We start from the raw sequence: 26,136 nt of genomic DNA on the forward strand, positions 1-26,136 counted from the left end.
TGTTGAGTACACTGGATACTTTATCTTCCATTCTTGAGATACTTTACTAAGAAGAATATGTTCCAACTCCATCCAGGTAAACATAAAATATATAGTTTCCATCTTTTCTTATCACTGCATGGTATTCCATGGTATACATATACCACAATTTGTTAGTCTCCATCTTTTTTATGGCTGCATAGTATTCCATGGCATACATACACCACAATTTGTTAACAAATGGTGCCAGGTGAACTGGCTAGTGACTTGTAGAAGACTGAAACTGCACCCTCACCTTTCACCATGAACAAAAATTGATCCTCACTAGGTATTTTTCTACTCCTTTATCATCTACGGGACCACCATTGTATATGCCATCCATCCTTGACCAAAGCATCATTATGTGGGACATAACTGTATTTATTGAATGGATGGTCAGCTATATAAACAGGTATGTGGATAATGAGTGGAGTGAATGTAGGTTTTATAAGACCCCACCTGAGACCTGTTTTCAGGTGTGTATACTAAAGAGGCATTTCTAGCTGGGTTGTTTTCCTAGTTTCTGCTTAGCAGGGTTGTTGAAAAAGGAGATTGGCCTTTTGCAGTATTTACCCCATAGATTATGTGGATTCAAAGGCAGAACTTGAGGAAGTTCTGTTTAGATTTGGTGACTGAGTTGTATAGGCTGCTATGGAAAGTGACACAAATATATTTCACATGTAGGATGCTTTAGCACTGCATTCAAACAGCTGGCGCGATGAGTAGAAGCAGGGTGGTTGGGTAGAAGCGCCTGCATACTGGAACAAACCAGGGCAGGCTCTTTGGAATTGATAAGTCTGGTGGCTCAGGCTGTGGTCAGAGACCCAAATGTGTTACGTCTGGCACCATGATACCACCTTAGTTTACAGACTGGGAGATTAATCTCACTGGCCTTCAATGAATTAGCTTTATTTTAAAAATCTACATAGGTTTTTGTTTCCTACTGTATTTCTCTGAGTCTATGTCTGGATGTAGGTGAGGGCACTGGCTTGTGGGCCATCAGCGCCAGCTGCGAGGAGGGGAAGTTATCCCACTTACAAGCAAGTGACCTGTGCTCTCTCCATGAAGAGGAATGACCCGCACACTGGCTTTCAGCGGTCAGTGTGGGGACCATGCCTCGTAGGCACCTCCTCTGCCCCTCTCCACTGTCCTGTGGTCGCATCTCCTCTGACTAAAGGAGGCCAGGTTTATGTGAAAGGCAGAGCTGCTAGACTGCACAAAGGTTTTAGTGAGAAGGCAACACATTAAAATACCAGAAATTTCCAGAAGACAGACTTCTTCTGGCTACATTAAAAAGGGCTTTGAAATTGAGGGCATGAGCAATGCACCGAGACATAATACAGAATCTTCTCTAAAGAAATGCCGTGACACCTGCAGAAGCGTCCTAACCCCGTCTGTGAATCTCCACTTCACACCTGTCGTGCCTGAGCTTCCTTTCTTCTTGTGACTTTGCTCATGTTCCTTCCTTTCAGAAAAGTTTCCTGTACTAACCCAAAGGCCCCACGACTTGGAGAGAAATGTGGCAAATCTGAGACTGGAGGGAAATCACTTTGTAACATCACTACCGGCAGTCCCCGAGTTACAAACATCCAACTGATCTAGACTTGCACTTATGCACAGAGGCTATTACTGGGAATAGACTAGGTGGATGCACCTGTTCCCACTTACATACAAATTCAGCTTAAGAGCAAACCTACAGAACCTATCTTGTTTGCAGCCCAGGGACTGCCTGTATAGTTAATATTATTGATTGATTCACTGACTCGCTCACTCATTCACACCACAAATGTTTACTGAGTGCTTATTTTCTGCCAAGCACCAACAATAAAGAATTGAAGACCAAATACCCCCCCCACCCCCCGCCTGCCTGGTGCTTACTTGTTTGTGGGAGAGATAAGCAGTGGGTCAATTAACAAATAACCAGATAACATGATATCAAATGGCGACAGCACTAGGAAGACGAAAGCACAGTAGGAGAACTAGTGACGACAAGTGGGCTTGGGTTTCTTTGTCTCTGTGGCTGCCTTGGCATCCTCAGTGAGGTGTGAGTGGCAAGGGAAGTGTCAAGATGGACCTTCAGGTTAGGGTAGTGTTCCGCCCCACGTCTCATCTTTGCCCTCTTCCTCCCCAGGACCCCTAACATCCGATGCCTACGGTCTGCAGGGTGGCTCAGCTTCCTTCCCCCGGTGCCACCCCATTACATTCTTTGGCCTGCATGAACTGGAAACCTCTTCTTTCTCATTTTGGAAAAGATGTGGAAATCTCTCATCTCTGTGGATGTCCTTTCCTTCTTTTTATCTTGTGTGTGGGTTTATACCTTTGAAATTCCTCGGCTGTGTGCAGTTGGATCTTGGGATGAGTGGACACCCTTAGAAATACGATCTGCCATATTTAAATGGACTTAACCCTTGAGTGTGCTTAAAATTGAGATAGTAACACAACTATCACTGGGTTTCTCCATGGACTCCGGACATTTTTAAACCTTTTAATTTTTAAACTGTTTAGCAGTAAAATGGTCCGACAACATCACCTCTTGTTACATATACACCTCCCCCACCCCCATGGGGCTATCCTTCCTTTCTATCAATTCTGCTGACAGGTTTAATAGGAGTCATTGATTTTTAGTTTGGTCAGCCTTTTCTTGTTGTTAGGAGGGGGACAGCAACATCTATGCTCCTTACATCCAGACTCAGTTTAAGTCTACACACCTCCTTCATGCCACTTTCTCTATTTTTAGCTGCCTGGGTCAGGGTATTTAATTGTCAGGATATTTAATATATTTCACCTCATACTAATTGTGAATATCTTTTCTCTTAGCTGGACTGTAATATTCTGAAATGAAAGGAAAATATGGTTTTTTTTTTAATTTATAAGTTCCCAAATTCCCTTAGATTAATATAGAATGCCTTCTATAAAATACACTGCCGTATACATTTAACTTATTTAGTTATCATAAAACTCCTATGACATTATCTGTTTCACAATTTATTGAAATGAAAATTGATGCTTAGATAGGTTCAAAAGTTGTCTGTGGTCACAAGTTTTGAGGTGACTTTATGCTCAAGTCTGTCTGATTCTGAGACTAATACAGTGTTCCTTCAACTGCGCCTCATAGCCCCGTAAGTGCTTTGTCTCCATAGAGACCAAATGTATTCTTGTTGGTTGAGTAAATTAATGGATGGATTATCTGGATCCCTTTCTGCTTCTGTTTTCTTCTCTGTAAAATGAAGATCAAGGTGGGAACATGACCTAAGAATAAAATAGTCCAACTGAGTTTCCTTAATTTGACAACCAAGAGAAAGTAACTAAAATCTTCTTTCATTATTTCTCTGTAAACTTCCAGAATGTTTAAAGTCTGGTCCTGAGCTCCGTTGCAAGACAGAACATTTTAGCCACTGTTGAAGAAAGCACTATGAACATTCATGAAGATTGGCTTCTTCTTCCTAACACTGTGGGGTTAAAATGATGGTTACTAAATTCTGGACGTTCTTGTCCTGTTTTTGTCATGATGTTTTATAATCTAGGTCTTCTTAATAGGGACTCAGGCATGTGTTTTATAACTGTAAAGGTCAGGAGGAAAAGAGTGCAGATGAGCTCCTAGGAGAGAGAGTGAAGCAGTAACCTCTGACATTCTATAGCTTTTTGTAAAAATTTTCCCTCACTTTTTGTTTTTCTGCAACTCTTGCTTAAAAAACAAAAACAAAACTTTGCCTTACAAAAAAATAAACAATACATTCTGGCAATTTCATCAGCTTTTCATGTATGTATTTATTTATTTTTCCATAAGAAATGTATTTCGGATATCTTAATCTTATAATCTATAGAATTTTTATAAACTTTTTATAAATATATATTATAAACATTTCTGAATGGATTAAAATATTTATAAACATTATTTTTATTCAGTGGGTACATACTAATTGATGTAACCATTCCCTTAAAATTGGCAATTCCAGCTCGATGCCTGTAGCTTAGCATCTAGGGCGCCAGCCATATATACCAGGGCTGGCAGGTTCTAACCCAGCCCAGAACTGCCAAACAACAATGACAGCTACAACAAAAATTAGCTGAGCATGGTGCCAGGGGTCTGTAGTCCCAGCTACTTGAGAGGCTGAGGCAAGAGACTCACTTAAGCCCAAGAGTTTGAGGTTGCTGTGAGCTGTGACACCATGGCACTCTACTTAGGGCAACATAGTGAGATGCTGTCTCAAAAAAGAAAAAAATTGGTAATTCCATTCCCTGGGGATGATTAGCTGTGAAACCAAAGAGAAAGAGGGGTAGGAGGCAGCTAGTCTCTTGACTTATTCTCCCCTTCCCTGCCGTGACTTGAAAAAAGACCTTAAGAGACCTTTAGCATAGTTTCTTCTTGTAGTTGAGATGGAATCCAGATACTGAATTTATTCTCCTGTGTGAAACAAATAATAAACTATACAAAGCATATGAAACAACAGTTTTGAAGACATTATACCTTAGACAAGGAAGGATAAGGACCTTTGAGAGATGGAAAACAAAATAGGTGAACCTTGTGCTTGCCCCTAGCTTACCAAAAAGGAGTTTCCAGGGCATGGGGCAGACAGAAGAGATGTCAACAGAAACTACTGATTCCTCTGAATTGAGGAGAGAGAACTGAGAGTCTTGTGAGACAAAGGCAGCTAAAATTCACAAGGACAAGTTCCAGAAAAGAGAAAGCTGAACAGAGAGATAGCTCTGGAGTTTTGTACAACATTCTTGCTGAATCTTAAGCTGAGTGATGACTAGTACTTGCATGAAGCTGGAGAAAGAACCACCACAGAGTTTTTGAGGGATAAATCCCTAGACTCACACAGGTCTGGGAATAGTTCCTTCCTCACTGGCAAGGTATAAAATGGGACATCAAGTAGAGTATTCAGAAGGGTTTTGCCTCAGCAGTGAAGAAAATTAGCCCTAGACCAAAATGTTGGTGTGATCTCACCTAATAAAACTTAAAATTGAGATGCAAAGGAATAAATCTATTTCTAGATAACTTAAATGAATGCTGAAACAAAGATGAAGAGGGGTAGCACCATGGCTTAGTGAGTAGGGCACTGGCCCCATATACCAAGGTTGGCAACAAAAAATAGCCGGTATTGTGGCAGGCGCCTGTAGTCCCAGCTACTCAGGAGGCTGAAGCAAGAGAATCACCTAAGCCCAAGAGCTGTGCTGTGAGCTGTGATGCCATGGTACATTACCAAGGGCAACAAAGTGAGACTCTGTCTCTAAAAAAAAAAAGATTATTTATAGGAACATAAAAGTAGAATACAATAATGTAAAACTCATAGTGTCTATCATGCAAACAAATATTGCCATAAATACAAAGAAGCATGAAAATACCTTTATGACATTATTTTGGGGAAAATCAACTAAATATAACTACCCCATCAATGACACAGATGATACAATTAGTAGATAAATATCTAATTATAACTTATGCTATATTACTCATGTTCAAGAAGGCAGAGAAAAATATGGGGACATAGAAATTAAAAAGACAAACTTCTACTAATGAAAATTAGGATATCTGAGGTAAAGCATAGCAGCATGGAATTAGCAGCAGATTATAAATTGTAGAAGAAAAGATTAACAAAAACATGTATGACAACAGTAAACATAAAAATGGAAACATATGGTATAAGGTTTTACATTCTACAAGATGTGGTATAATATCACTTGAAGGTAGACTATAACTAAAGACCACTTCACCTACATTGGGAAGGAAAAATATTTTTTTTCTACCCATACGATGTTCATGGCTGAGGTCACTATAACAAAAAACAGATTAACAAAAGAAAAGCATATGTATTTGTTTAATATGTTTTAGGGGACATGGGCACCTTTTTAAGGAAAGAAGACCCAAAGAAACTGATTGGAGTATTATGATAGTAGGGTTGACAAACTGTGGAGAAATACAGTAGAACAAAGAGGATATACCTGAATGCTAATCAACTAGAGGAAATTTACCAAAGCATATTTGTTCACATTTTTTTCCCATGACATTTGTCTTCAGAAATAAGGATATTTCTTGCTTCAGGGAAAGGTCACAAAATTCTTCCTAGGATTTATGGCCTGTTTCAGAGGAGAAAGTCAGGAGAAGATAAGAATAACCTTTCTGCTTATGCAATTTTCTGAAATTCATACAGCTTAAAATATTTAATAAGCCAAGGTGCAATACTTTCAGGGTCATATGTCCTGATTCCCATCACTCTAAACCAGCTACTTAATCTAGTAAAACAAAGAGTTATAGTCAGTATGGTATAAAAGGTGATAGAATGGAATTGTTGGCAGTCATTTCATCCAAAAGAAAGGTGGAAAAGAGGAAAGCAAAAACAAAGAGATGGGCTAAATAAAAATTAGTAAGAAGATAGATTTAAGCTTAACCATGTATATACTCACTTTAAATGTAAATGGTCTGAACACTCCAATTAAAAGTTATAGAAGGTACAATTGGATAAAAAAGCAAGATCCAACTATATTTTGTCTAAAAGAAATATATTTCTCATATACGGATATAAAGAGGTAAAAGGTACAAGTAGGTAAAAGGTCAAAGAATAGAAAAAGTGTACTTTAAACTAATCAAAACAAATCAAAGAAAAGTAGAGTGGCCATATCTTGTATCTTGTATCAGTTAGATTTTAGAGCAAAGAATATTACCAAGAATAATTTCACAACAATAGAGGTAAATTTATCAAGAGGAAATAATAAAATTAAATACTTATTCACTTAATGCCAGAGCTTCAAAATACATAAAGCAAATGCTGATACAACTATAAGGAAAAACAGACGAATCCACTATTTTTCTCAATAACTGATAGAACAAACAGACAAAGTATCAGTAAGCATATAGAAAATCTCCACAATGTCATGTTTTCAGTTGCCTCTGAACCAATTGATATTTATTTAACACTAGATCTAAAATAGCAGAATACACATTGCCTCCAAGTACACAGAGAACATTTAGCATGATAAACTATATTCAAATCTAGGCCATATAACAAATCTCTATAAATTTAAAAAGATTTATGTAATCCAAAGTCTACTCTTCTACCACAGTAGAAATAAACTCAATAGCAAAAGGTATTGGAAAAATACCAGAATATTTGGAAACTATTTTATTTCTAAATAATCTGTGGGTCAAATAAGATATCAAAATAGAAATTACAAAGTGTTTTCAACTAAATTAAACACACATTAAAAAATTTTGAGATGCAGCAAGAGCAGTACTTGGAAGAAAATTAGTAGGATTGCACACTTACATTGGAGAAGGAAGGTCTCAAATCAGTGATCTCAGTTTATACCTTAAAAAACCAGAAAAAGAGCATAAAACCCAAAATAAGCATAAGAAAATACAGAACCAGAGTTATTTTTTACTTTAGAAATGAAGACCAAAGCTGAAATCAGTGAAATAGAAAACAGAAAAATAATAGAAGACATTAATGACACCAAAAACTTGTTCTTAGAAATCAATAAAATTGATAAGCCATTGCTCAGACTGATCAAAATTTATTAAGATGAAATAACAATTTTAATTAAACATTTACTTAATTACAGAAGAAAGAAATGAAAGAAGTGGTATTACTACAAATTATCTGTATAGTAAAAGGATAATAAAATAATATGGATAACTCAACAATAAACTTAAAAATTTACATAAATTGCACAAATTACTTGTATGATCTAATTCACTAAAGTTCACTCAAGAAGAAATGGATAATCTTCATAGCTGTACATCTATTTAAAAATTAAAGTTGTATTTAAAATTTATCCCACAGAGCCATGCCTGCAGCTCAAAGGAGTAGGGCAGTGGCCCCATATATGGGAGGTGGCAGGTTCAAACCTGGCCCTGGCCAAAAACTGCAAAAAAAATTATCCCACAAATAATATTTCAAGCTCTGATTACTCCCCTGGAGAATTCTACCAAGTATTAAAGTAAAAAGTAATTCTAATTCTGTACAAACTTTTCTGGGAAATTGAAGAGGAGAGAATCTTTCCCAACTTTCTCTGAGGTCAGTGCTACTAATTAAAACCACACAAAGACATTCCAAGAAAACATAAACAAAGACTAATGTATGCAAGCAGCCATCAGAAATTAAAATTTTATATTCTACACCTAGTAAATTTCACATGTACCCTTGTAAGATGCACAGTAGGAATTTACTAGGTGTAGAATATAAATGTCTTAATACAGTAACTAAGAAAATGCCATGAAGGCTATGTTAACCAGTTTGATGAAAACATTCAAATTATATATAAAACCAGCACATTGTACCTGGTGATTGCATTAATGTACACAGCTATGATTTAATAAAAGAAAAGAAATTAAAATTTTAAAACTATCATTTGCAATATCAGAAAAAACATTACAAAGTATCTAGGAACAAATCGGACAAAAATGATGCAAAACTTGAACAATAAAAACTACAAAACATTGCTGTAAGAAATTAAAGAGGACAGAAGTAAATGGATAATGTCCTTTGTGAATTGGATAATTCAGTATTGTTAAGGTATTCATTTTCCCCAGGTTGGTATATTCATTGGCATGTGAGGATTCAACACAGTTGCGGTCAGTATTCTAGTAGGCTTTAAAAAATGCTCACAAAAATTGACAAGTTGATTCTAAAATTATGTGAAAATGCAAAGGACTTGCAAGAGGCAAACTATCTTTGAAAAAGAAGAAAGTTGAAAGATATGTACTGGTCCTCAAGTCTTATTATAAAGCTGTAGTGATCAAGACAGTATGAGTTTGGCATAAAGATAAACAAAGACAATTTCTAAGTCATGAGAGAGATGTTTCCTAAAAGAAGGTGGCAGGAACATATTAACTCCCCCCACTCCCTCAGGCTGCCTTATTAAAGCCGTGATTCCCCGAATCGCTAGCAGTGTTAGCACAACCTAGCTTTTTAGGAAAGTCGATTATTAGGCCCGACACAGACCTACTGAATCCGATCTCAGGCTGGGTCAGTCCAGGTGTCCCTGTCTTCGCGAGTCTGCAGGTGATAATGACACACATTAAAGTTTGAGAAGCTTGGGAAGCCCTGCCTTGGCCTCTCCCTATTAAAATCCTCCAGAGCTGAGGAGACCAGTGAACAGGTTTGGGGACAGTGGCAGAATTTAGCACCGTAGAATGAAGAGCAATATTGATGCTCTTTGTCATGGAATCCATTAAAATATATTCTGAATGCAGCCTGGCTGAGCTGATGAATAAAAAAATAAGCTAACCTTATATCTAGCCATCAGGCTATTGATGATAAGTGTTTCAGGGAAGGCAAACAGCTTAACCACGCACAGGCATTTGACACAGTTTGTTGTTTGGAGTTAACTTTATATAGATGCTTCAGAAAAAAACAATCAAGGATTCTGATATCTTTCAACTGAATTTTTAAAAATACTTTATTTCTGTCTCTCTGTCTGTCCCGTTCTTTTTCACACACAGACACACAGACACAAATATAGGCACACACGTATTCACAGTGAGGTTCCATGACACAGGAGACAGGTGTGGAGCTGAACAGTTCTATGAGTGTCTGTGGTAAAATCACCTTGAAGAGCCGCAGGTGAAGGTCTGTTGTAGCTGCTCATGAGCTATAAACTAAATTCTTGGGGAACACTTGCTCAAATTTGGCAGACCAAGTAGCTTCTGAGGCTTCCGTCAGAATTTTAGACTTCCCTCCTACCAATGGAAAAATATACTATTAAATATATTGCTTTAGAAAACAAGGTTGAGTGTAGTCTGACCTTACTTTTTGGACTTAGGATATGGCTTGTCCCAATAATTAAAGTGATTCCATCCCAGGTGAGGTAAAGAAGGGATACTGAAGAATGAAAAAATAGTACACACCTGCCCATAAGGTTGCCCCTTTATAGGGCTCGCTCTTCATTACATTAGCTTTCTTTTCTTTCTTTCTTTTTTTTTTTTTCTTTTCTATTTTCTGTTAGGCTGTTGGGAGACTACATTTAGATCTGATTTAGACTATGGTCCTTCCCTTCAGATGTGATAGTTACAAGTACAGTCTAAAACCTCTGGTACTTAGATAAAAGAATATAAAATTGATTACCTGAAAAGGAAAAACACATATAATCAGGATACAGAATATATTGTCAAGGACAAAGTCCCAACTTTCAGAGGACTTGGCAGACTGTCAAATTCTTACTAAGTGACTCTATCTCACACCTTTTTTTTTTTTGGTTTTTTTCTGTTGCTACACTCACTATAATTTGTCCTCTGGATGTCAGAGGACTGAATACTGTCAAGAAAAAGAATTCTGGAGGTGGGTGGGTGGGAGAGATCATATTAATCTCTCATTTCAGATTCTATGGACTCCTGTTTCTGTCTTTGTGTAGAACTGGTTTTATGATTTCTGTGACACTGTATGGCAAAAATGTTTTCTGGTCCCTTGCTTATTGATCAACTATGACTGTGTTACAATTCCTCCTCCAATAGCTAAGAAGATGGCATTGGATGATGAAACTGACTGTCAGGCCGGAGCAGCACGAGTTTGAATTTGGCTTCCTCCACATTCAATATTGGTTGGCTTCCTGAACAAGTATGGGTGTCAGAGGAGCTATGAGTCCTAGGAGACAGAGTTTGTAGTGATACTTTATTCCTAGTCTTTATCTTTTGGTTGAATGGCTCTTAACATCGTCTCAGACTAAATATCATGGCAGTTATCCTACCTGCAGAGTCCTAGGTAAAGCTCAAAGCAGATACACTTTCCTTATCTTTTTTAGAATTTTAGATGAAAGATTCCCAGCATGTATATTGGTATGTATTAAGGCATTTGAACAGCTCTTGTAAACTGTTATAACCACTGTTCTATGCCGGGGACTGTATTGTGTATATTGCATGTATATATTATTATATTTAGTTCTCACAGCAGCCCTATAGGAACGTTATAATTCCTTCCTTTCACTAAGACATAGAGGTTATACAAATTATCCAAAATATAAGGTGGCACAGAATTGTGGCAGAGTCAGAACTCAAACATGGCTCTGTCTGACTCAAACACAGAGGCTCTTTCTACTACAACCAGCTGCCAACCCGAAAGCTCTGAGTTGTCTTTTCTAGTTCTGTTCTGTGGTATGAGTACAATAGTCTTAGGACTTAGATGAATAAAAGTCTTTCTTTCTTATTCATACTTCTTAGAACTAGACCAAGTCATGAAAATAAACTCTGTTCTTCATGGCCATGATCGTGAAGAAATTGGAATTAATCCAATGAAATCAGAAATGTGTATTTATTTATATTGATCAATTTTCCTGTTTCCAGAAATATTTGAAGAAATGTAGCAAAAAGTAAATTTCCTAAAACTCCCTAATGAACCTTATTTCTCTCTTACTTTGTCTTTCTCTCTCCTCTCTTCTATGTCCTTTGTCTGTATTTCTCTGGGGGAATTTGCCAAATTATCATTTCTTGTGTCTTGTTTCTATTGTACTTACCTAATTCCATCAAGGTAATCTCGAAGGCAGAGACTCTCTGCATTAGCCAGTGTTCTCTAGCAAAACAGAAATAATGATAATTACATATACAAAGCAGGCAGTTGGATCATGGTGGCTAAGATGTCCCAAGATCTGCAGTCTAAAGGTTTGTGAACCAGGAAAGCCGATGATGTGAATTCCAGTCAAAGTTTGAAGGGAGAAGATAGATGTCCCAGCTTGAAGACCTTCAAGCAGAGAGAGCAAATTTTCTCTCGCTGAGCCTTTTGTTCATTTCAGGCCTCCAATGGATTAGTGAGGCTTATCCCCTTTAGGGAGGGAATCAGCTTTACTCGGTTTACCAATTCAAATATTAATTTCATCCAGCAACATCTTCACAGACACACCACAATAATGTTTAATCAACTATCTAGGTATTCTGTGACTGACATAAAATTAACTTCCAGGCTCAGCATCCGTAGCACAGTGGTTACTATGCCAGCCACATACACTGAGGCTGGTGGGTCTGAACCCGGCCAGGCCTGCTAAACAACGATGACAACTGCAAGAAAAAATAGCAGGGTGTTGTGGCAGGTACCTGTAGTCTCAGCTACTTGGGAGGCTGAGACAAGAGAATTGCATAAGCCCAGAAGTTTGAGGTTGCTGTGAGCTGTGACACCACTGCACTCTACCAAGGGATACATAGTGAGACTCTGTCTCAAAAAAAAAAAAATTAACTTCCACACTCTTTTATTACTCCATGCATCTTGGGCCCTGGGCCTTGCCCAGAGTAGATGTTGTGATGCAATGTCAGTTTACTAAATGACATTGAATGGAGTTATCTTTAAAATTGGGTCAGATATAGGCAATCAATTATTGATACCTGATCCTTGTTTTCTATTCTGTTTGCAACCAATACTGATGAAAAAATTTTATGATTGCTTCTTTTCACAGTGCAATTTGCTCTAGAAATAGACTGATATGTAGACTTTCACTGTTTCCATTTGGTCTTCATTCTGGCCTACATCATTGATTGACCAAGTATCCCTGGAATACCTGCTATGTTAACGTTCTGAACAAGATCCTATGACAGGTGCTGAGATGAATGGGGTTTGGTCTAATGAATAAAGTATGGTAAACGTGTGACATCTGTGCATTTAATTTTTACCATCCTTCATCTGCACTGAGTAAAGTTGGTGGTAGGAACCTGAATTTGGATGGAGGTCTATGTTCTTTTTCAGACCTGCTATGAAATAAATGGCTTGCATTCATCACCATTGATTTTATAACAGAGAGTTTTGCATCTTTCGAGTAAATTTTTGCAATGGATGTGATTGAGTAAGCATGGTGTGAAAACAACACTATTTGTAGAAATAGAAGATCAGAGTTTAAATGGTTATGCCACTAACTGGTTTGACAATCTTTGTCAAGTCATTTGACCTGTGTTCCAGAGTTTCTTTGACAGAAGGAGGGAGAAGGTATTCACTCTCAGTAATGAGTCTCTTTAGGCACAGGTAAATCTTGGATGTGTATTCTGAATTAGTTTGTCTATTTCCACATTGAAGGCAGTGCTCCATCTTACAGAAATAATGAATTATATTCTTTAAGACTATGAATTTTAGTGTTCATATTCATGCCTATGGGTTTGAATTCTAGTTCTGTTACTTTCTTGCTGTCAATTTGTCTGAGCCTCAGATTTCTCACCAGTAAAATAGTATTAGCAATAACTATGTTATTGTATTATAGTAGAATCTCCATGGTTGGTCACCTCCCTACATTGACCACCTCCTTCAGTTGACCTAATTTTCGTAGACCAGACATGCATCATATGTATAAATCAGCACAGTAGTAGACCTAGCTGCTTATGTTGACCACTCCATATGGTGTTCAGTTCATTACAGTTCCTTGGGTGGTCACATTACAGAGGGTCTACGGTATTATAAGCATGAAATAAAATGAGAGTAGTTAGAAAGTACTTGGCACACAGAAGAGTCTTAATTTTAGCTTTGAAAGAAAAGCTGTGTATGTTTGTACATAATATAGTTTATGTAAATATATTTTCTCAGATATATTTGTATAGACTATATCTACTATGTTTTTCTTAGAGCTATCAGTTTCTCCCAGGAAATAGATAACTCTAGTGAAACACATGGTTTGACCAGTTTTCACTCTCATATTCTTCAGAAAGTAAGATGTTTAGAAATTCTTCATTATAAGCTTCATTTAAAATATGGCTAAACAGATGCCAGGAAGGGAATCACACACATATATTCTTTTCTTTATTCTGATAAAATGGCCATTAGTTTCTATGCCAGGCACACATATATGTGTTGGAACAAAAAAACATACTAGTATGTTTGTATGTAACATTTCCAGCTACCATCCCACTAAAGAAAAGTCTGTATGGGTTTGGTTTCTTACTTTTCCTTTCCTCTAAAATCCATTATATTTTATTATAATTGATGTTATTTCATTTCAATCTCCCAATATATTTCACCCAAAAGGCTCCATTTTCATGACTCCTATTTTTGTCTTATATTTACAATGATCTTTTAATTGGGACAGATAGGTTAGTTTTTTTCCCCTTGTGTTTCAGATTTCATCATGTTCAGCATAAGATGTTAAATGTAATTAATGGTTTTCTCTTTCTCCCTCAAGACCTTCTTTGTTAGACCTTTATTTCCTGATTCTAGAAGATTTCCCCAGGTCTGTAAGCCTCACTCTCTCTCATTCACTCTCTTTCTCTCCTCTCTCTCACCAACCCATCCTGTTCCCCATTGCCCTTCTGGCTTTGCTTAAACCAAAGCATCTGTTGTTTGTACACAGTGCAATATATAATTGTCTTAGTCTTTTTGGCTGCCATGACAAAATACCATAGACTAGGTGGTTTACAAACAAGAGAAATTCATTTTTCACAGTTCTGGAGTCTGAGAAGTCTAAGATCCAGGCCCTGGCAGATTTGGTGTCTGCTGAGAGCCTACTTTCTGGTTCATAAACAGCCAGCTTTTTGTTGTGCCTCCTCACGGTGAAAGGGGCGAGGGAGTTTTATAAGGGCACTAATCCATTTATGACTTAATTACCTCCTAGGGCCCAACCTCCTAATACCATCACAGTGGGGTTATGTTGCAACATAAGAATTTTAAAGGGGACATAAACATTTCATCTATAGGAATAATATTTTAGGAAAAATTTTTACTGTCTTGTGACATTCTACAGTGGATGATTATTTTGGTGATTCTTGAAAAACATCATTATTTCTTTGAGAATATCAATGTTCTATTCTATTTTCTATTTTATTATATTTCTAAATCTTCTGTCAAGACATCACCAAAAAAGAGAGATGATGACGTTTCCCCTGTTCAGTGTTATGATGAGGCAATTAAGATGCTGTCTTGAAAGTGTGTGGTTTTTATATTGAGCAAACAAAACAAACCCCCCTCACAATCTAACAAGTAAATGTAAAATTGCATTTATTTGTATATGTAATGGAATACAACATGGAAGATGAATTGGCTGGGGAAAGACAGGCTAATTCTGTATTCTGGAAAAAGGAGATGGTATCCTTTCTGTGGTGTTGACAGTAGTGACCAAAAAAGGGAGACAAACCAAAGATATAAAATCAATAGGCCATCCTCTGGGATGACTTCAAGGAAAACCTGAGGTCTTTAATTTCCTATGTGTGTGAACTGAGGCTATTTACTTACTTACCTTCTCTAGGTCTCTAACTCATTTAGAAAATGAGAGTGATTTATATTACTTCATAGAGAGTTCCCATTAAGTGGCAAAACAACTATTTGTGGCTCCTAGAGTACTTAGTGAAAGGTACTGTACCCAAGGATAAAATCATTCCAAGGCATGAGATGATAGGAAAACGGAGATCCAATTCATGCAATTAAAGTGGCTTTTATTTCACCTGGAGGGCGGGTGGGGTGAGATTCCTGACTAGGGAAAAATCCAGACATGGGCTATGGTGGACAGGGATTTAAAGGGTTAGAGCAGCCAGGATTGGTCTGTCCATAGCTTTACCTGGGCAGGTAGGTGGGATATGGTTAGTGGGCCCTGGATTGGTCCATTCACTATTTCCTGGGAGGGACATGCTTTCTGGGAAAGGGATCTTTCCTGGGTGGGTTGGTAACCCAATTCTATCACTTACCACTCTACAAAAAGATTATTGAGGCTAGTATATTGTCTGATCCTTTGCATGCAAAGACAGGGGGGCAGAAATAATATAACCAATCCATACACCTTAGTAACATATAATTTTACAAAATTTATTTCTAATAAGTATTATTACAGTCAATAAATCATTTGGTACTATCTGAGATAGAGACGATTGAAGTGCTTCTGACTAGAGTCTTTCTAACATTGTGAGTTACTAACCTCAATTACTCAAATATTAACCAAATTATGGCATATTAATTTACACATGTATCATATTCTACTGTGTAAACTATTTAAATTATATTAAAGATCATATACAAATATTTATAGGTTTAGTCTTCCTGAATATTGTTAAGTTGACTCTGTGGGAGAAAAAATTGGGATGGGCTGACAAGTACACCTAAAATCCAGAATTCATTTTCTTCAAATGGTGACTACATTAACTCTTATCCCTAGTTGGCTAGCAAATCCTAAAAAGTGTGATTTTCCCCCAAAAGCTAAAGAGCAAAATAATTGATTCACTCTAGTGAAGGACTTGCTTTCTCTTTTTCTTTTCTTCTTCTTTTGTTAAGAAATAAAGTGAATCACTTCATCCTTTTTGGTGCTATTACTACTTTGTCAGAAGACAGATCTTCCAAATTTAAGGAAACTACAAATCCAAATTGTACAGCGTTCTCATTTTCTTTTTCTCAGCCTTTGTCTTGCCTTCCCTTCCTTGCAGCCCTTCCTTCACTGCTAAACAGGCAGCATACTCTACCCTGCCCCCCTCTTTTGTTCTTTAGATGACATTCATTAGCATTCACTAATGTATGCTAATGAGCAATAATTAGCATCTCTGATGTGAACAAAAGCAGTGCTACAAAGGAAGGGTAAAGATGTGTATAGAGTTCAGCCTGCCTTTTGTACTTCTTTCTGTTTTAGAGACAACCCTTTGTTTCAGTTTTTTCACAATTCTGTAGTGTTCTTTGTATGTTTGTTTCATTCTGTTTGTTTATCCATGTATCATGATGACCATTCTTAATGATTTGAAATGTTGCAGAAATACTAGGGAGGACAGAAGATTTTTTGTTCTGAATAATCCAAGGATATAAGCATAGCTGCTGAGAGTTTATAACAGAAATTTATATTTTTCTCTGGTTATTTTGGCATCCTATTACTATAAAAGATTTTAACCACAAGAACTCACACAAGAGAATGTATTTTTATTTTACTGCACTCATTTACAGTAGTTGCCCTTTATGATGGTAATTGCAATGTGAGTGCACACACTCTGAATATATATTATGACAGCACGGTTAAATAAAACAATGTTCCCTCTCCCCAAATAATCTAAATATAAGCCTCACCGTTTACTTTTTTTGTAACCACAGAGAGCCCTAAATGCCTTTATAAATAGCTATTTATTTATTGAATATGTATAGTTGAAAAAAAAAAGCCAGCCCTCCAAACCACATAGAGTAAGAGCTGTTTTTGTTCTTTCTGCAGACCAATGGGGTTGTGAAATACCTAATTGCAGTTTCTCACAAATACTCCATTCCCGCATGTAATTCGCCATTTGCAGAACTATGCTTCAGCATTTCATATTTGTTCTTTCAGCTCAGGGGTGGTAGAATTTGGAAACATACCAGCTACCCACTTTTCTCAGTCTGTGTTTAATTATAATTTCACGTACCATAAAAGCAGGAGGAAAAAGTGCAAGAAAATTAGATGTGCATCTCCTTTCCTTCCTTCTTAAGTCTGTAAAAAATAATTTATTTCTATTGTAAAAGGAAAGAATGGAGATCTTTATTTTGAGTGGTTTTTCTTTTTATTTCCTTTCTGTTTGGCTCAGAGTTAGCCATCCTCTCTGTGCCCTCACAGTAAAATGTATTTCTCCACAAACTTCATCGTGCTCCATTTATCAACCCTGGTCTTTTATCTGTGCTTTTAATAAAGCTGGTATCAGCAGCTATTCGTTCTTTACTTCTTGGGGGCCTTAAAGCCTCAAAAATGAGTATAATCCAGAAGAATAAACATTGGAGGCTGACAGCTATTGTAAAGGTTGTCATTTTTGCCTGTCCCCCTTCTTTTGGGTGGGTGAGTCTGACCAAAAACTAACATTATTTTTCTCTTTGTAATTTTAAAACCACAGAGATTGAAAATAACTATTTAGTTTCTCCAAGGTATTATAATGTTTAAGTATGTGATGACCAGTTTGGGGGGCATTTATTATACAGTTTCCATTAGAATGTTTTAGAATATATGTGCCTCCTGGTTTTCACAAAGACAGTTTTTAAGGATGGTAAGAAAGATCCTGGCACAGGCGGAAGGAATATCAGGCCAGGTCTGTTAAATTAAATCTTTTCCTCAGATACTTGGGTGGTATTTAAGTATAATCTCATTTTGTGTTTCCTACCTTTGATAATTTTTAAAATGTCTTATAGTTTAAAGCTTTATTCAAGTATTTGGTAGAACTAAAATACTTCTGTTCACTCACTGGCTTCTGAGATCTCATGCTTCTTTCTGTCATTTGAAAGACTTGGGGTTGTTATAAACAAATGCTATGAACCTCTTCTTCTTACTTAAAAGTATCCAGAATAAAAATATCTGCTTAATTAACCTGAGTCAGATATGATGTCTTAAGTAGATATTATTCTGGAGTAAGAAGGCTTGTACCCCATCATTTTAATTCAATTTTGTAGATAGTGACTTCTGTCCCCTACTTCACACCCACCAATAGTGTTTATCAGAAGTAAATGAAAGTGGAGAGGGGCACCATTCTCTACATGAAGGTGATTACCTGAATATGGTTTGACACCTCAGTCTGGCATTCATAGCTAACTTTTTCATTCTTTTGATATTTGGAATGCTTTATTCTTTGGTTTTTAGAAAAGCATGAAATCCAAATGTGGTTCTTGGCTATAGCATTTATTCATAAACACACACACATAAGTGTATATACAGACATAATTTTCTTCATATAATCTGCATCACCATCATCATTAATATTGCTACAATCAAAAATTAGCAGTGAGAGGGCCACTGGATGGCTTCAGATATAGAATTTTCCAAGCATACAATCACATAGGGTCTATTTATAAGGAAGCTGACTTTTAAGGAGACTTTTATTTCTAAGTCATAGCTTATTTTTTATAGTTTCACTGGCCTGTTTTCCCTCTTTTCTCTCCCCTACCCCCAAAAGAAGAGATCTCATGTTTTTGTTAAGGGGCTCATAATTCTGCTCCCTTATAAAACATGACAGATTTTTCTTTGGAATACACCATCTTTAAAAAAAAAAGTACCTTTATTTTATTCACATTTTCTAGATCCTCACCTTGTTAAAGCAAACTATTGATGGTAATAGATAGCTGAAGGTCATCTAATTTTTGTTAACTTGAAGTTATACACATATAATATAAAAATAGAAAATATGTATTTAGAATTTTTAGTGAAGACAAAAATGCAGATCTTTGCGTTTATTCATCCTTTTCCTCGTCACTCACTGTACTCATCACCCCATTTTTATTCTTTGCCTTCCCTTTCTTTGCTCTACTCATCATAGTCTTTCCTTCTTCTACTTCTTCTATTTCTCTTTTTTCTCTTTCTTTTCTTCTCTCTTCCCCATCCTTTAGGAGGAGTATACTTTTGAATTGGTACACAGTGGACTCAAATTTAAGAAAGGGTACGGTAGTACATTGCTTGGTGTAGCCAGAGAAGCACAAGCCAAGAACAAAAGCAGGAACAGCTATGTAATTAAATTAATACTTTAGCTTGAGTTGTTTGCATAACATTTGGGAAGGTTCATTTTATAACCTGCATCATCAGTTTCTCAATCTGATTGGATCTTTTGTCTATGCAACTTCATCAAATGTATTTCTTGCCGACATTAGTGTTGATCTCCACATTGTCCATTCTGATGGTCCATTTTCAATCTTCATTGTACTCAACTTAGCAGCCTGTGACACATCTCTTTGATGCATATTAATTTGCCTTCTTAATTTCTTTCTATTTAACTGATTGTTCACTCTGTCTCTGTGGTGGATTCTTCTGCTCTCTCAATTTGGTGGTCTCCCTCTTCTCTTTTGTTTACACTCACTTCCTCAGTGATCTCACCTGGTCTTTAAATACCACCTATATGCTAATAATTCCAAAATTGATATATATTTCTAGCCCAGACCTTTCTTTTGAATTCTAGGGTCTAATATTCAAGTGCCTACTTAACTTTGTGCTTGAATCTCCAATAGGCATCTGAAATTTATCACATCAAATTGAACTTCTGATCTTCAACATCTCCCATCTAGTCTATTCTCCATGTTGTCTCCCATCTTCATTCCTTGCAATTCCATCCATCCAGTTGCCTATGCCAAAAATCTTAGAATTGTGCTTCAATTATTCTCTTTCTCTCACATCTTGCATCATAGCTGACAAGGATGAGATGGGTTCGTTGGCTGAGATTTGGGAATGTGTCATGCCATAGATTAATATTCTTGTCAAGAAAGTTTGGTCTGAAAATCACCCCATTTGTCTGAGAGTGGCTGATTTTATCACATATAAAAAGGTATCCCAAGAGGAAACACAAAAAAAGCCCAGTAAACATAGCTAGTAGATTGCTGCTGTAGCCTAAGTAAGCTGGCTAAAATATTCATACCTAATCTTGAACCTCATGGTTAGAACTTTCATTCTTTTTTTTCATTCTTTTCCATCAAATAGCAAGACCCATTAAAGACAGTGTTGTTTTTTTTTTAACAATCCACAAACTCATATTTCAGACTATTTGCTGTGAGTGCACAATATGTGTTGATTGAATTTTCAGTTTCTAAAGTAATAACTGGTACAACAGATATTGCTTTAAGAGCAAAATGTGGGTCAAAGGAACAGGTGAAACCGTCGAACTCTTCTGGTCCCTTGGCCATCCTGCGATCCTGAAGAACCATTAACCACTTTCAGCACTAGAAATTAAAAAAGAAAGCCCAGAACAATATCCACTTTCCTGAACAACTCCAATGCCTCTGAAGTGGGACATTCTCTGTTGTTTCCTTTTACTGTTTTTAATTACTGAGTCTATTTGCATGAAATGAGGATCTGGGTTGCCTAGGAGTTCATCTGCTCCTGCTGCATGTTCCTCTCTTAAATACATGTACTTGAATGCTGTTTTGATTGCTGCCTCCAACACTTTGACAGACTGCCCTTCTCTTCTTTCATTATCCTCCCATTACTCCTCAGGAGAGAAGATTATTTTTAAAGTGCATGATCAATAGGCATCGGGAAGCAGCCAAAGCATGAGGGGATCATATGATTGGGAATAAGCTACCGAGACAAGTGATGGCAATGGGCCATCTCAAAGATTGAGAAAGGAGAGACAGTTTATAGCTCCCATTCAAATATTCTGTGTTATTCCTTTGCACAGCGTTTTATCTTGGAGGGGGTTCTTAACTTGCTTCCTTAGCATTGCCTTGAGTTGAGGAGGTATAGATCAGTGCTGATACGTGTAATTACTTTTCAGGCCAAATAATATTGCATTAAAATTGAACTTGGCCTGGGGATGTGTCTTAAGTCTCCTGGTCATGGTGCTGCTGTTTAGTTCATGATACTGATGACATCGTTGCTGAGGGTTTGAATCAAGAACAAAACAAGTATTATCACAATGGCTGTTTAAAAAAATGACTGTACTATGGCCAAAGAAATGCTTTGAGTAAAGAAGGCCCCTAATGGAATGTGGAGATGATCATGCTCATGCTCAGACCAGCATCATGATTGGAAGCCAACTAGAGAGGAAGGAATGGGCTGGTTCTGCAGCACCCCTTTAACCACTTAGAAGTTACAGCTCTATTTTTGTTCTGTGTCTGTTACTGCAGGTAACATCTTCCCTTACGGAATTTTAAATTTTATTTAATGGTCATTTGTAACTATCCTTTCTGTACCAGAGAAGATGATCCATGACACCAGCATTGCTTTCTCCCTCGCCTGGTTATGAGAGAAAACTGAATTACTGCTTATCTCCCTGGCTTCATTTTGACTCTGCTGTTGTTACTTAAGATACAGATCCTCCTAAAAATTTGCTCCTATTTTTGTTCGTTAAGTAGGTTTTCCTATTTCATTTAATTAACTTGATTAAACCACATGCTAGTGAGTTGATCATTGCCTGTCAGTATACTATATTGTGCAAATGTTTGGTTTAAATTTGCTTTGACTGTCCATGTTGCAAAGTAGGCTGTGGGTGAGCATTTGCAGTTTGTCCTCAGCTGTTTCTATGTTTTACATAACTGATAAGACCCTGCTCTAAGGCTAATCTTATATCATTAAAATGCCTTCCTTGGGAATTCTTCTTTGACTAAAGAAGCTTAGTGGTGGCATTAATTGCAAATAAAATACCATGACCTATTGGAGAATGTGGAATATCTTCTTAGAAGTGTCTGCCTTCATTATTGCAAACTCTCAGTAGTGACATAAAGATCTTTGTTCTGTCTGGATCCAGTTCCAACCAGCAACAGAAGGCATATGTCCACTCTGAACAGAAGAACATTTATCTTCCCATTCTGTGGCTGATGTGGAGTGATAACATTTTGCATATTCTAAAAATTTTTATGCAGATGATATTTAAAGGGGAAAAAGTGGTTTTACAATAATCTGCTTTGTGAATGAAATTTACACTCTTGGCATGTGTTGCCTTTGCAATATGCCTGTCAAGTTCTGAGTAATAACCCTTGACAGTGTGTGAGTAGAAACAAAACCAGAGGTTGCTTCATCTGTACACAGCAACATCGTTTGTCTTCTTTGCCTTTTTTGACATATGCCATTCCAACTTAAATAAAAATACGATAAGATTAATATCTTATAACAAGTTTAGTTTTTAAGAAATAGCCCATTCTAATTTTTACCAAGACAAAGTCGAGTGTCTAAATCTGTAATGAATGGGCCTTAGGTTGATAAGGGGAAAAAACCTGACAATTAATATATTTTCCCTATATTATTGTATCATTAAAAATATAAAGCCTGTGTATGCCTTTATAAAAATGAAGCAAAACTAAAAACAAGATGCTGTGGGAATACAGGATAAGGAATAAATTTTCTAAGACTGTTTTGAAAAGAGATGTAAAATTACTCAGCTCCACTCTGTTGAGGGGAATGATAGATTGGGCAATTTAGGTCATGTCAACTTAATACCCATTAAAATAATTAAAATAGAAAAGATCAGACTTTAAGCATTTTTCTAAAGACTTTGTGATGCTTGATGAACAGGTTGGAATGAAGTATTCTGGATTTTTAAATCATTAATTTGGTTATAATAACCTAATTGGTTTGTGCATGTGACTATAGCTTTACTAACAATCTAATTTTTCGTAACGTGAAAGGACCCCAAAAACCCAAGTCTACTTACTGTAGTACAGAATTTATTTTGGTTAAAGTTATTTTGAATTGAGCTGATAGGCTTATAGCTGATATGTTTTGCACATCCCTGAAGATGATGAAACAAAAGAATTCTTATAGAGCATCATATAGTGTGCTATAGCTATATATCTTTAGTAAATAATGCTGATTTTGATATGTTCATTGTAAATGTGTTTCTTAACTGCACAAAAACACAATGAGGACAATAATAAAAGTAAAAACTAATCACTAACAACTGTACATCATTTAAGTAATTTCTATACTTTTTTTTTCTTTCTTCAACAGTACAAATCCAAGTGGAGGAAAAGGAGGATGATACTGAGGAAAGCTCAAGTAAGTGGCGACGGGCCCACTGGAATGTGTTTCCTGTGGAATGGCAGTAAATTTAGTGAATTTATCCTCCTATCCTGTGGGGCTGAGCTACCTCATATAGGCAGAAGCATGCATAGATCATTTTTGATGGTCTCACAACTGGGATCAATCCAGCAAATAGAATCCCCTTTCTAGATTCTATTCAGTTGGCACATGGCGCTCCTACCCATTAGTGGGTTGCCCATGAGCAAGTGTATGCTGGTCCAGGAAGGTTTGCTTTTTAATTTTTCTTCTATTTCCCCCTGAAAAGGCTTCAACTCGAAAAGCTTTTCTCTAAGACTGAGTTATAGAATAGGATAGATTGGTTATTTAGTTATTCTTTTTTTTGAGACTGAGTCTCACTTTGACACCTTTGGTCTAGTGCTGTGGCTTCATATCTCACAGCAACCTCAAATTCCTGAGCTTAAGCCATTCTCTTGCCTCAGCCTCCCTGAGGCACAACACCTGGCTATTTTTAAGAGAGGAGGTCTTGCTCTGGCTCTGGCTGGTCTCTAACCAATGAACTCAGGCAATCCACCTGCGTCAGCCTCCCAAGTGCTGGGATTATAGGCGTGAGCCGCTGCATTCAGCCTTCACAGAGTGGTTATTTTGACTGAATCTACCAGGTGGTTCAATGAAAATGAAAGAATGTGTTCCTTTATACCAAACGCATGGGTATCTTGTTCAAATTGCTCTGCTGTTTTTACTTTGTGCAGGTTTAGCTCAAAAGACTGAATTATGGCCCCTTTCTAGGCATCGAGACCACTCAAGAACATGAGAAGGACTATTATATGAGCAAAAGCTTTGATTTTTACCAAAAATGAAAGAAAAAACAATGTCTAAAGAACAGCTCAGGTTGGGCATTGTGGCTCACACTTGTAACCCCAGTACTGTGGGCGGCTGAGGTGGGAGAATTTTTTGCTGCCAGGAGTTAGAGACCAGCATGAGCAATACAGTGAGACCCTATCTCTACAAAAAAAAAACTTAAAAAAAAAAAAAAAAAGAAATTAGCCAGGTTCTACCTGTTAGGGAGGATGACACCTGAGGATCACTTGAGCCCATGAGTTTGAAGCTTCAGGGAGCTATGATCACGCCACTGCACTAGAGCCTGAGTGACAGAGTAAGATCCCATCTCAAAACAAAGAAGCAAACAGACAAAAAAAAGAACACAGAGGAGTTCGATATAAGGACATTGATCCTATCAATTTATACCTTATGCTATCAATTTTATACCTTGATCACAATGTGGCAGCAAATGAATGTTCACAATGCTGATTGTTTGTATTAATTTGGTACCTCCTAAATGAAAATAGCCGGGAGTCTCACACAGTTTATAAGTTCCATGTTTTGAATAATGAATTGGGTCCATTCCAAAAGTTAGCATCGTATACAAATCTGCATTTAGAAGCCCATCATAAAATGTTCATTTTAGAGTTTGAATACTTGGAAACTAGATAAAAACTAAAGATAGATTTTTGTTTCTAAATGGTAATAGCTAAATTTAATGATGCACATTTTGTGCATGGTAAAACTATCCAAGTTTAATAGTTTAGATTTTTTTTTCATTGACTTCAAGTAAATTTATTTCTGGATTCTCTTTCTCCCCTTGCCTCCTCCCCATCACCATCATACAGCTATAATTAGTCTTTAAAAGAATTTCAGGAGTGACTTTAAAATTTAATTCCACTGTGATTGAAATCATGCTTTGTAGGATGTCAATCCTCTTAAATGTATTGACACTTGTTTTAATGGCCCAGAATAAAATTTCATCCAGTGAATAGTTGTTGTGCATTAAATGTGCTATTGTTATGTAGAATGTTTTATAAACGTTAATTATGTTGATTAATAGTGTTAGATCTTTAATATCTTTATTTTTTAAAAAATTTATTTGACTCTTTTTTTTATTAAATCATATCTGTGTATATTAATGCAGTCATGGGGTACAGTATGCTGGTTTTATATACAATTTGAAATATTTTCATCAAACTGGTTAACATAGCTTTCATGGCATTTTCTTAGTTATTGTGTTAAGACATTTATATTCTACATTTAGAAAGTTTCACATGTACCCATGTAAGATGCACCATGGGCGTGGTCCCACCAATCACCTGCCCTCCACCCATCCTCTCCCCGCCCCTCCCCTCCCTGTCTCCTTTCCCCATATTCTTGGGCTATAATTGGGTTACAGCTTTCATATGAAAGCTATAAATTAGCCCTATTCATAGTAGGGCTGAATACATTGGATACTTTTTCCTCCATTCTTGAGATACTTTGCTAAGAAGAATATGTTCCAGCTCCATCCATGTAAACATGAAGGAGGTACAGTTTCCATCTTTCTTTAAGGCTGCATAATATTCCATGGTTTACATATACCACAATTTAATTTTTTATTGTTGTAATAACACTTAATGTGAGACCTACTGTTAATAAATTTTTGAGTGTGCAGTACAAATACAGTGCTGTTAACTATAGGCACAATGTTTAGAGCAGATTCTTAGAGCTTATTCTTCTTGGATAATTGCAACTTTACATCCATTGGATAAACAAGTCTGAAGTTTTCTTTCTCTTTGGCTTCTAGCAACCACCGTTCTACTCTCTTCTTCTATGAGTTTGACTAGTTTAGATACCTCATAAAATTGGAATCATGCAGTATCTGTTCTGTGAGTAACTTACTTCACTTAGCATAATGTCCTCAATCTGTATTTTAAAGGCTAAATAATGTTTCATTATATATATGTAACACATTTTTTTAATCCATTCATCTGTTGAACACTTAGGTTGTTTCTATATCTTGGCTATTGTGAATAATGTGTG

The 26,136-nt window shown here is 36.7% G+C and overlaps 1 protein-coding gene across 1 annotated transcript in view; it reads left to right on the forward strand.

Annotated features, from left to right (window-relative positions):
* The window catches only part of TMC1 (transmembrane channel like 1), a 175,877-nt gene that overhangs the window by 34,651 nt on the left and 115,090 nt on the right, over positions 1-26,136 (forward strand). The window contains exon 2 of the mRNA XM_003783047.1: positions 23,257-23,304. Within this exon, the coding sequence (XP_003783095.1) occupies positions 23,257-23,304 (48 nt within the window). The remainder of the gene's footprint in view (positions 1-23,256; positions 23,305-26,136) is intronic.

Source organism: Otolemur garnettii, unplaced genomic scaffold (assembly GCF_000181295.1).
Source record: "Otolemur garnettii isolate 467f Iridium unplaced genomic scaffold, OtoGar3 scaffold00006, whole genome shotgun sequence".
In the NCBI taxonomy this organism is placed as follows: domain Eukaryota; kingdom Metazoa; phylum Chordata; class Mammalia; order Primates; family Galagidae; genus Otolemur; species Otolemur garnettii.